The sequence below is a fragment of the Drosophila arizonae genome, chromosome 2 (assembly GCF_054131065.1).
Source record: "Drosophila arizonae isolate 15081-1271.41 chromosome 2, UAZ_ARI_1.0, whole genome shotgun sequence".
In the NCBI taxonomy this organism is placed as follows: Eukaryota; Metazoa; Arthropoda; class Insecta; order Diptera; family Drosophilidae; genus Drosophila; species Drosophila arizonae.
In genome coordinates this window covers 9,617,282-9,629,226 of record NC_142922.1, presented here as the reverse complement: position 1 = coordinate 9,629,226, position 11,945 = coordinate 9,617,282, and the positions used below count along the sequence as shown (strand labels likewise).

The 11,945-nt window shown below is 45.5% G+C and overlaps 3 protein-coding genes across 3 annotated transcripts; 1 reads left to right on the top strand and 2 right to left on the bottom strand.

Moving 5' to 3' along the window:
• Nucleotides 1-1,337, bottom strand: Capa (cardio acceleratory peptide capability). Its single transcript, XM_018000350.2, has 3 exons — nucleotides 1,164-1,337; nucleotides 602-769; nucleotides 1-544 (listed from the first exon to the last, which is right to left on the bottom strand). Exons 1-3 carry the CDS (start codon nucleotides 1,240-1,242, stop codon nucleotides 324-326), a joined length of 468 nt encoding a protein of 155 aa, XP_017855839.1. The 5' UTR covers nucleotides 1,243-1,337; the 3' UTR covers nucleotides 1-323.
• An 898-nt stretch (nucleotides 1,338-2,235) lies between these two features.
• On the bottom strand, nucleotides 2,236-7,169 carry trp (transient receptor potential). The gene is made up of 14 exons (XM_018000347.2): nucleotides 6,826-7,169; nucleotides 6,521-6,764; nucleotides 6,322-6,464; nucleotides 6,049-6,250; nucleotides 5,809-5,985; nucleotides 5,515-5,749; nucleotides 5,151-5,449; nucleotides 4,719-5,086; nucleotides 4,304-4,661; nucleotides 3,911-4,130; nucleotides 3,676-3,841; nucleotides 3,456-3,616; nucleotides 3,258-3,400; nucleotides 2,236-3,202 (listed from the first exon to the last, which is right to left on the bottom strand). Exons 1-14 carry the CDS (start codon nucleotides 6,960-6,962, stop codon nucleotides 2,339-2,341), a joined length of 3,717 nt encoding a protein of 1,238 aa, XP_017855836.1. The 5' UTR covers nucleotides 6,963-7,169; the 3' UTR covers nucleotides 2,236-2,338.
• Nucleotides 7,170-9,952: 2,783 nt separating this feature from the next.
• Nucleotides 9,953-11,945, top strand: LOC108608793 (uncharacterized). Its single transcript, XM_018000349.2, has 3 exons — nucleotides 9,953-10,208; nucleotides 10,987-11,245; nucleotides 11,311-11,945. Exons 2-3 carry the CDS (start codon nucleotides 11,125-11,127, stop codon nucleotides 11,739-11,741), a joined length of 552 nt encoding a protein of 183 aa, XP_017855838.1. The 5' UTR covers nucleotides 9,953-10,208; nucleotides 10,987-11,124; the 3' UTR covers nucleotides 11,742-11,945.

Sequence of the window (11,945 nt, the reverse complement as noted above, 5' to 3'; positions counted from 1 at the left end):
TGCTTTTCAGATATTTATTTATTTAATATTAATTTAGATTTTTAGACACATATACTATTTACATACGTGAATGCTTTTCGGAGGTCTTGTAAATCAAATTGAAACTAATTTTACCGATAGTGCATGCCCTCACCAGCCCGTTGTTAGTTCGTGTTATGTTTACTCGTTTGTTATATACCCATTAGAATATTCCGTTGTTTTGTCGATCTCATTGGAGCTTTAATTATAAGCTAATTAATTGCGTAAATTATAAATTGTTGGCAAATTAGTGTGTTCAAGTGCGAATTGTTGTTTCCTTCGGAGGCGCTTGGCTTTCATGTCGTTTAGTACATTTCCTTTTGGCCCTTGCCGGCGGCGGGGTAGTCCTTGGCATTGATGCTACGCTTGCCCAGACGTGGTCCGAACCACAAGCCAGACGAGGCGCTGGGTCCAGTGCGCTTGTCCAGCGCCTGCTGCAAGGCCAGCAAGTGGGCCCACTTTCTCAGCTCGGATTCGCTACGTCCCATGCGAGGAAAGGCCACCAAGCCGGGTCGCTTTTGGTAATCTGAGGATTTTCAGTGTGTTAGAGTTGCATTATCAAATGGAAATTAGTAATCCGCACCTTCGAAATCTTCGGCGGAGGCGTCACCCATGCCGTAAATATTCTCATAGGTAACCGCATCGCTGGCATCGTGCAGGCTGTTCACTAGACTCGGATCGCTGCGTCCCACACGTGGGAAGGCATAGAGACCCATGTTGGCACCTCGTCGGATCTTATCGTGTTCCACTTCTGGGGAAAATCGAATAACGAAAATATTTTTGTATTGTAAATAAAAATATAGAACCGTATAGATACATATTTTGTTCTTTTGTAGGGTTTCACTTACTATCGAATTTCTGTCCAAACGAAATATCTTAAAGTATTTGAAACAATATACAAATTGTTAAATTTACATTTAATTTATAAGTGAAAATTGTAAAATAAAATCGTTAGGCTTGCTGCTCAGCTTTGGCGTTAATAGAAACAAATTGAAATGGCCTGAAGGATTGTCTGCGATGTCCTTACACTTCTGCGCGGAGATTTATTGCGCGCGGATTTAGACTTGCAGCCAAGTGGGGATAAGCCATATTAATGGGTCCCTCATTGACGCTGAGACACTTTTATATTCCAGTCCTTGACTCACCTGCAGCTGTGAATTTAGTCAGCAAAACGAGCAATAGAATTGTGTAGGCAATATTAACTAGTCCCAGAAACGACTTCATTTCTCAGTAGATGAAAAGGCTCTGCTATCTATATATTTGTGTCCTTGTCAGATGTTTACTTCTTGATGGGCGCTGACACAATGCTTGATGCTGGACGGAACTCGAGTCCTTTTATATGCCAAGGAGCAGACCAATGGCAAAGCAGAGCAGCAATCTGAGAAGGCAACCCGTGGTGGCGCAGCAATTGCTTTTGCTGCTATGTATATGTGTGTGTGTGTGTGTGTGTGCTGGTGTATCTATGTGTCAGTCTAGCAACCAACCACCTGTGGGCAATGAAATGTTGCCAAAGCTAACTACTTGATGCCAATGACTAAAACAAATGGGTGGAAAGGATTTGCGAAGATTTACAAGAAAATAAAAGTAGTGAAGCATGAAATGTCTTTAATGGGATTTTTGCTGTACAACAATGTTACAAATCTGTTTAAAATATTTACAGCATAAGAATTTTTCTCTTGCAAAATAAGCGAAAATTATCTGGTTTGGCAATTTCTTAAGTGCGATGCATAAATAGTGTAGATTTTGTAAAATATAATGTAAATGCATATTCATATATGATGTACACAACTCGACATTTACCGACTGCAGAAGATTCATTTATGGTCAAATCGCAGCCAGTTCCAAAATATTTGGATTTATGCAATATTTCGCAATCTAAAGAGGTAAGCCTATATACAATGCTTAGCAAATCTGTAGAGAAAGTGAACAGTAGTTGAGACATCACAAGTTTCGTTTCTAACTATCAGACGACCCCTGCCACGCCTTCAACTCGAGCATTCATTCCAAATTTCTAATACCTAAATTTCTCTAGCTCTTTAACAGAGTTATATGATTGATTAGCTCATTTTTCGATTTGCTTCGCCTATCGTATCGTAACATTTTTAATACTTTGTCAAATGAGGATAGCGACTACTTATTCCTACTTCAGCTTCATATGGACTGCAAGACAGAAACTTCATAAATCCCATCTCATGACTATAAAAATCATAATTGAAATTTAATTTTAAGTTTCGTTTATTTGTTTACACACATTTTGAGTACTTATATCAGCTAGAAATACCAACTAGAATTTTATTGAAACATGCTGATGTGGCCTCTCTTACAACCAGCCGGAGATCATGCGGCCTGTGACGGTGGACTTGCCGCGTTCACCGCCGGCTGCGGCGCTGCTTTGACCCACTTTAATCGCCGGCTTGAGTGGCGCCGTTGCGGGTTTCTTATCGTCTGGCTTCTTGTCGTCTGGCTTTTTGTCATCTGGCTTGGCATCGCCTGGTTTAGCCCCAGCTGCTGCAGTGGGCTTCGTCTCGCCGGGCTTGCCACTGGCATCCTTTTCCTTCTTGTCATCGGCCTTCTGGGCCCCTCCGTCTTTCTTGTCGTCCGGCTTAGCGGCTGGCGTTGCTCCACCACTGGACTCATTTGCTGCCTTCGTGCCGCTGGGCGTGGCAGTCGTCGTTGTGGATTTCTTATCGGTGTCCGGTTTGGCATCTGCGGGCGCTGATGGCGCTGCACTCTTGGCAGCGGCTCCAGCTGCTGCTGGCGGCTTGGCAGCCTCGCTTTTGGCAGCCTCCTCTTTTTTGGCCGCAGCTTCCGGCTTAGCGGCTTCATTTGGCTTGGGGGCCGCAGGCTTAGCATCAGCCGGCTTAGCTGGCGGCGCCGGTGCATTGGGCTTGGCTGCATCGCTGCTTGATTTTGACTGTTCATTAGGCTTGGCTCCGTTGGCGGCTGTTGGCGGCTTGGTGGCTGGCAAGGCGGGCTTTCCAGCAGCAGCTGGCGCTTGGGGCTTCGCATCGGGCTTACTGTCGCCAGGCTTCTTGTCATTTGTGGGTTTCTTATCCTTGTCATCAGCGGACTTCTTGTCATCTTTCTTGTCCCCTGCATTGGCTTTCTCATCCACGTTCTTGACGGAGGCACGCAGTGCAGCAGCTGCCATCATGGACGAGCCTCCGCTAGGCGCCTTTTTGGACTGTAAAGTTATAATTAAAGCAATTGGACTAAGGAGACAAGACAGTTATAATTACGCCAGCGACGTCTGGTTTCTTCTCAGCATCAGTATCCTCTGCCTCGCCCACGGACACCTCGTCGGCTGCCATCTTCTTGCGCATGAACTTCACATAGGCCACGCGTGTGGCTCGTGTCACCTCGCCCAGGTTCGGATTGAATTCTGTGTGAGAGCAGAGCAATTAGTGAGGGTAAAGCAAAGTGGAAGCTGCACGCACCTATCAACTGGGTCTGGTCCATCTGCAGACCCTCGTTCGCTTGCTCAATGATCTTGCGCCTCAAGCTGCGCTGGCTATGACGCTGCATCGAGGAGCGTTTCGATCCAATGGGATCTGCGGTAAACGTGTTCTTCCTGGCAATGGCATTCCAGTCCTTGTCACTGGAATTTAAAAGAAGTTATAGATCTCCCTTACATTATAGATAAGGCAATCTATATACCCCTTTTGAGTCTTCTTTCTGCCTATGACCTTGGCCAGAGAGGCGAAAATGTCACGTCCGTTCTCACTATCGTCCATTTCTTGCTTCAGATTCTCTACGAAGCCAATCTGGAAGTCCTTCATAATGCGACGTTCCATTACCTTGCCCTTGGTGGTACGAGCAGCGGCTACAAGTGGATGGAGAGGTTGTTTAGTGGATGTCGTGGCAATACGTTGAGGCGAGAGCTGGGCATTACCTTGCGTCTTTTTCTCAATGTCTGGCACATCCCAGCTGTTATTGGTGAAAATCTCCAGCAGCTCGAAGCGCAGCGAGCTAATGTCCTGGCGCACCTCAATGATATCATCCTCGGTAATGCCGTAATCGTCCCTACGCCTCTGCTCGGCTGTCACATGACGACGCACCAGCAGCTTCATCACTTTGTCATGCAGCGTCTGCGCCTTCTCCATGGACTTGCGCTACGAAAAGGGATGGAAAAGGGGCAGAGTTACTGAAGTGCGAGCTAAGCGTATTTACATTGACGCCAAGCACGCCACGGGAGCTTTATTAAAACTGATTTGCCAAAGGATTTGTCTTGATTGTCCAGTTGCTGGGTTAGGGTTAGGTATGGCCCATGGGTGGATTCACCTACCATGAAGCTCTTGGTGCGAGAAGGTCGCTTGCGTCCGAGTGTCTTGCGCAACATTTTCATGTTGGGGCACAAATTGAAGGGTGGAGGTATGGTGCCGCCGTCCTCAAAGTAGCTCATCCACAGCTGCGACCGGGCAAACTTCCACTCCGTATCAGCTCGCTCCGAAATGATTTGATACGAGTTCGACATCATAGCAATTAGCATGTTGAGCAGCACAATTATATTGATAACCGAATAGGAGCCGAACATCAGCAGCGCCCAGAAGCGCGTAAAGCTCTTAATGCCAGCCAAATCGAAGGAGACGAGATCTACGAGGCCAAACGATGCCCAGAACAAGGATTGCGAGGTCTCGAACAGACTGCAAGGAATCTAGCTCAGAGCCCGAATTGTAGACCTCTTATATGGATAGACTCACTTGGAAAAGCGCCGCCAGATGGTGCAGGCTTTTTCTTGGTCATCAAAGTCAGCAACGTCGGGATGCAGGTGATAGCACTTGTTCTTCTCCAGTTCCGCATAGTACCAGAGCAGTTGATTGAGACCGCAGCCGAAGGCAAACAGCACCAAGGTGTAGATGAAGAAGAATTTGATGATATCAATAATCATGCGGCCAAGCGACACCTGCAGCGGCCCCAAGTGCGGATTTATCGAGAAGATGTGCACCAGCTTCAAATAGGAGAAGACCATGCCCGCAGCAAAGGCGCCCTCTGAGAGCAACATGGGATCGAAGGGATGCCAATGCTCGCGAGGAAAGTACGGATCGATCCCTCGAAACCACAAATCACGCTGAAAGCAATTCGCAATGACGACGATTGATCAACCATGCTTAATAGAGAGAGATCCAGCTTACGTGCACTATCACCCAAGCGGTGGCTCTACAAAGTATCCAAGTGACATAGAACATGTTCGATATGTAGTCCACAATGTTCCACAGATCCATGATGTACTCGAACAGGCCATCGGAATATAAGCTCTTGAGTTCCTCGAATATCAGCGCCGCAATATACATGATAATGGCCAGCTCTATGGGTCCCGGCAGTGAGCCTCGTTCGTGTTTCCGCCAATCCTCCAACATGGTCAACATCCAGGGAAATGCCAACAGCTCGAATGTAATTTGCACCACACGCAACGAAGCTGCGCCCAAAAGCACTAATTCGCCAAAAAATAAAAGGAGTTGAGAGAAGCTCAAATAGTTAAAGATATTCAGCACTCACTTAGGAAGAACATGTAGGAGCAGGAGTGCGTGATGAACTTGACGAATGGCTTGCGCATGAATTTGGCCCCTTCCGAGTCTGGTGCCAGGATGTACTTCAAGCTGTAGATGGGGAAGCTGCAGCCCAGCTTGATGACGTCAATGAGCTGCTGGGATCCTTGCTTGCGCCGAAAGCCAGGCAAACCCTCATACCAAATGGCAGCGAGCAATTGCTGAACGTTTGGATGTGCCACAAACTGGAATGGGATCAGCAAATGGAATACATTGCATAAGGTAGATGAGCTGCATCTCTGACCGTCTTCTGTTTGTAGCGAATGGCCAGTTTCAGGCGTTCCAGTGTCTGCCGTTGGCCGGGAAACCAGATGTCGTGCGATGGTTCGTGATTGAAGTTCAGCATCACCTCCAGCTCCATGGAGGTGCGCGCGTGATCCAGGAGCGCCGTTACAAAGTTCTGCACCGCTTGACGCATTTCCTGATGAACATTTAACAACAAAATGTTATAATTAAGAAGAATCCTTTTTCAGCTTTCAGTTACCGTATATTCCGCACGGAATTCCGACTCCATGGCCTGCAGGCGCTTCAATTCCCATGACAACTGAAAGGCGGTGAGCACAGGATCACGTGAGCTGAGCGCTATCAACGAGCTGGCCGAGAGTGCCCGATAGGCGTTGATGCGCGACTGCGAGTGACGCAGCGAGTCCGTGGTCTGCGAGGTCACACACTCATCGCAACCGCACCTGGAAAGGCAACGACACCAATACCAATATGAACTCCTCCTGGAGGAGTGGATGATGGAGTGTGCACTCACTTGACATCGTGCGGCATGGGCAGCGTTGCTCCTCGATCCAGCAGGATCTTGAGTATCTCGTAATTGTTGCGATGTGCAGCCAGAATCAGCGGCGTTATGTCCGTGGTGAAAGTGGACTTCGAGCGATCCACCGCCTCCCAGCTCTGGTCCGAGAGAGAATGTTAGCCAAGGGCTATAAGGGCTATATCAGACAACTCACATAGGGCTGGCCCTCCTTGTGATGGCTCTCCTCCCACTGCAGCAGCTCCTCGACTGCCTCCACATATTCCTCGGATATGGCGTGCAACAGAGCATCGCCCACCTGAATGTTGTTCTCCAGCAGCAAGACCATCAGATCGAAATTCTCATTCTCAATGGCCGATATCAGAGCGGAGCGATTCATGGGATCCGTACAATTGATGTTGAACTTGTCCGACGGTGTCGCCGCGTATTCCTCTAAGATTCTAGTAAGACGCACAGCATTGGATTAGCCTGTCAGAGTTTCTATCCTATGTAAATACTAACTTTTTGACACCTGGCAAATCACCGCGCTCGCAGGCCAGAATGAAGTTCTTCTCCACATCGCTGAGTATGTACTCCTCGGCCATCATCAGATCGTAATCCAGGCGGGAGCCAGCCGCCTTTTCAGCGTCCGTTTCCATAATGCCGCTGCCTCTATTTAAATAATATCAATTGGAAAAAAACGGCTCAGCCAGCACTTTACATCTTCAGTTGACACGACACGCCACCAAATGTCCTGGGCAATTGTTTGTTTAATCCTTTTGCACAATTGCTGATGTGGTCTGCCGTTGTGCTGCCCGATGCGGTGTCTTCAATTAGCCGTGTTCAACTGCCCGCAATTGGCCAGTACGACGTGGTATATGTCGCTAATTACATTAGCGCTTGCTCAAAACTCGGTCAATGCGTATGCAAAACAAGTCAATGGGCGCCGCCAGGGCCCCATGCTAATCGCCAATTGACTTCAGAGCTCTCTGATTGCTGCTACATTCTGCATTTCATTCTGCACAACGGGCTAAAGTGCGACGCACGTGAGAAATGCAAGGAAACAAGTGCAGAATGCGAGACAAATTATGTTCGATTTTCGATTTCAGAAGCCCCACAAACTAGTCGCACTCGTTTACTAAAATGTGATATGCCCAAGCAAGTGATATGCCAATGCTGTCTAGGAATCGATGATAAGCCAAAATAAATTCAGGTTTGTCCGAGCTATACGATTTAACTAAGATTTATTGCTGCCTCTCTTAATTGGCTAGTCAAGATATTTTGAAAACAAAACATAAAACGATAAACAGGCTTAATAATAATAAGTATTAAGCTTTTGGTTACCTTGTATTTTATACAGCTACTTAAGTTTTTATGTTTCGTTTAACCAATAATTTTTATTGTCAATTAAGAGAGATGAAGAATTTAATATACCACACACTTCTATAATAAACAAAGAAGGCTGTTAAAAATGGACTTAAAAAGCTAAGCTGCCATTTACTAGACAATAGATATTCGAACAGCTCAAATGAAGCTTTGGACATTTTTCAGTATCTTTGCTAGATTAGTTATATGGAGAGTCATATGCTTAGTTGGCTTTTGCAACTTTCATGTATAACAGTGAGCTTTAGTCAGAGCTTTTATTACAATGAAATGCACACGACTCTAAAGCTTCACAGAGAGTCAGAGCTTTAAAGAGAGTCAGCAAAGAGCGAGAGTGAGTGAGGGAGAGAGAGAGCAGAATCAAGCTGAATCTTCAATTGAAGGCAGCAACAAGTCGCATTTATGAAGATAAAATCGTCAAGAAAAAATTTACTGTAATAATAAAAAATAGTTATATAGTTCAATGAAAAACTATTCCGTTGATAGATGTGCATTAGGATGTCCATCAATACGAGAAACAACTGTCGCTTATTGGTTGCAAGTGGCACTACTTGACTGAATTCCGTGTAGCACGTAGCATGTTGCACGTTGCCAGCTGCAGGTTGCCTACTTTTGTGCGTTCGCTGTGCGTGTTTCTATGTCAATGCACTTAGAAATTAATGCGCTGCCAGAGCAAATGCGAGTGCGACATGAAAGCACAGGTTGGCACAGTGGGTGGCAAGCCAAAATGGCGTCGAACGTGTTCAAGTTGTGTGTGGAGTGCAGTGGCTGATGATGAGCGTGCAGCTCGCACGTTCCAGGACGCAGGATGCAGGATGCAGAGTGCAATGCACTGCACTGCGCTGACATTTCTCTGTGTGTACGAAATGGAATTTTGAGATTAAACTTGCAAATGCGAATGAGTGGGCTGTGCCTGGGTGGGGAAATTAATTAAAACCGAAAGAACTATATTGAAATTGGAAATAATTGAACCGGATTGCAGGTGCAAACTGATTACATAAATAGAAATTAATATTAATGACACTTTTTGAATTAATATTGGGAGATTCATTTAGCATTCATATGAACTAGTTCCCATTTCTGCAATGCCTTGAAAAACCTTTCTGCGCTTGAATCGCACACGAGGAGTCCTCACTTGTATCCAGTTGCCCCGCCCCCCTTAGGTGGCCATTTGCATGTGCAGTGCGCACAGAGCGTGGCAAAAGCCGTTTCACTTAATGAAACATTGGCCTCCACGAGCACCTCGCCTCCGACCCCTGCCGGGCGGCTTCATCCTGGCTTTCGTTTCGCCCGGCACTTGTAAACGAGCGAAATGTATCTCTCGGCCCTTGAGAGGCAGGAGGACATATTGCTGCTTGTTAGCACAAGTTCCACTTTCACTGACAACAACAACAACAACAACAACTGCAACAGCGGCAACTGCAACAACATTTACTATACGGCAACAGCTTTGGGGGCGGCTTCAACTTTAGCCTGACAAGTTGCATTTTTTTGTTACACAATTACATGATTTATTTTTGTAAACGAAACAAGTAGATGCTTGAGAAGATGCAGGTAAATATGTGAGGTAAAATAAAAATAAAACAAATACGTAGCCCCATGAGCCTGTTCAATTTACCAGAAAAACGGAGCAAGGGGTATTTAGCTCTGGCTATGGAAAGGACAATATTGCGTATGAGCCCTTGGAAGTGGCACTAGAAATAACTATTGAAGTCCAAGTTTACTTACATTCAGCACCTACGTTTACCGTTCTCTCACATTGCGCTCAGGTGCACTAAATACCTGGAATAGTCGGCAAGCGGCAACATCAAAGTGTAAGGCGTAAACTAATCCAAGACAACACCCACGCTCGCACCTGCCACCACAAGTGGCACAGGTTGCATGTGATAGTCTTGAAGTAGGCGCGTTTCAGGAAACAACGGGCCAAAGAGAACAAACGATGGCATTAACACCATGCGAAGTATGTGGGGAACTAGTCTATCCGCTCGTCGGCTGTCTGAAAATCGATACGGCTTCAAAGATGCACGCCTCAAATTGAAATGTCCGTTAATCATGAATTTATTGCGGCATTTCTACATTCACGTGAAGCGCCTCCACACAGACAGCCGCATCTCAACTTGACCCAAACGAGGAAATGAGGGAAAAGTAAGCAAGGAAAAGTTGCGCCCATGCACCACCCACCCACAGGCAGCGCTCGTAACAGGAGCAATGCGAAGCGAATTCACCACCAACTGTCGCCGGCTCTGGCTATATTAAAGCCGATGCCTGACTGTGGCTGGTGCTCAGTGCACAAGTCGGTGGCAAGGCGAACGGACCGGACCAACAGAGCCGCAAGGATAACGCGCACTGCCGGAAAATAATAAAAGAAAAACAAAAATATTATATATTTCTAGCTTTTTTTTGTAATTGAAGAGAAAACAACAATTACTTTGTATTTACATACATATAAAGTGTATTATATGTAGGGGAGCATCACGCTATAAAGTACAAAAAGCAAGGGTTCTTCGTTTCGTCAAAGCTGGGTAAGTGAAAGTGCCGCTGGCCGAGTGCAGCTCATAGGATTGTGAGAAACTGTTCTTGAAATATGTTTTTAATTTTAGATCCCGCAGGCAGAGTTCATTGGACTTTGCTTTTTAAGGAACAAATATATACATATGTAGTTTATTTAAAATAATTTAAAATTTATTCAGTTGCAGATGCACAGATTAAATAATATTTTATATTATTTCAAAAAAATATCAGATAAGGATTGAATGAAAATATTTCTATAGCTCATAATTATGGCGTAAATTTACTACTTATGGAATTAATGTGAAATATCGCGTATACGCCACGTTGAGCGCAATTTCACCTTCCCACACAGCGAATTGGCTTAAGACGAGCTATTATTTATGGCACGCTTCCCCATAATTGCCAAAAGTCTCATTTCAAGCTCTATTCAAGTTTTGCAAATTTTTGCGTTTGCGTAGGTTTCCCTAACGTAGCATAAATTGCGATTTTGCCCATTTATTATACTGAATTCCTCTCGTGGCACTCACAGCCTTTATAATTTATCAAATATTTTACCGCACATTGTTCATTTAGAAATTGACAAAAATTTATATTAAAATTTTCTGTTGGTGGCAAACGTAGTGAATGGCCTCTGGGACAAACATATACATATATAACAGACTGGCTAATGGATGTGCATATTATTATTATTTAATGGCGGGCATTGTCGTAAAAGCCATTCTAATTAGCATTAAATTTCGATATAGTTTTACATTTAATTCATATTCCCTTATCTATTTATATTTGCAGCTGCCTCGTTTGCTCGACAGAATGTGCCACAACAAGACTTGGCCAAGACAAGCTGAACAGGTTCTAAGAGTGTGCTCTAACTAAAGGCAAAATAAGATATCCATCCGATAGGCGAAGGCTACGCAGGAGGAGCTCAGCATGCATCAGGTGCTCAGCTATGAGACGGCTGTGCGGGCCAGCAGCAGCTCGCGCGAATATGTGACGAAGCGCACCTGCGCCTCACTCCTGCTCACCATTGGCTTCTTCATGCTCATCTCAGGTGGGCGGCAATCCCGGATATGCCGTGTGGCACATGCTAATGAGTCGTTTGTTCTCGCTTCGCAGGCTATTTGCTGGGCAATTTCGTGACGGAGCGCAAGTATCACATACGCCAGCTGCTGACAAAAAAGTCAATTAAGGCAGGCGAGGCCACCGGGGAGGACGGGGAGCGTTACGTGCAGCTGAATGGCGTGGATTATGGCAATCTGCAGGAACTACGCGCCTACCAGAAGCACAAGGACCAGCTGCTGGCCGCGGCACAGGTGCTGAATAAGCTGCTACAGCAGGACGAGAGCGAACGCTATTTGGCCACGTCCCTGAATACGGAGATCTTTAACAAGTACGTGAGCTGCACCCAGGATATACCGCCCAATACGAACATCAAGGCCAGCCAGTTCATTGAGCAGCTGATAGACAATACCATAGCCAGGCAAAGGGATTGCATGCGCATCATACAGGTGGTCATCGACAATCACCTGGCCAATAGCCAGCTCTGAGCAAAGCTAACGGAATGAACAGAAATTAGGGAACAACTGAAGCTGATCATTATTAAAGCAGAAGGATATTATTTTTGCATAATGTAGTGTGAATTTTAAAATTACGTATGTATTAGTGTGTGTGTGTGTGTGTATATGTGTATGTGTGTGTAAAGAGTTTTCATATTCTATTTTGAAAGCAAATAAAGCAGAGCTATATAGATA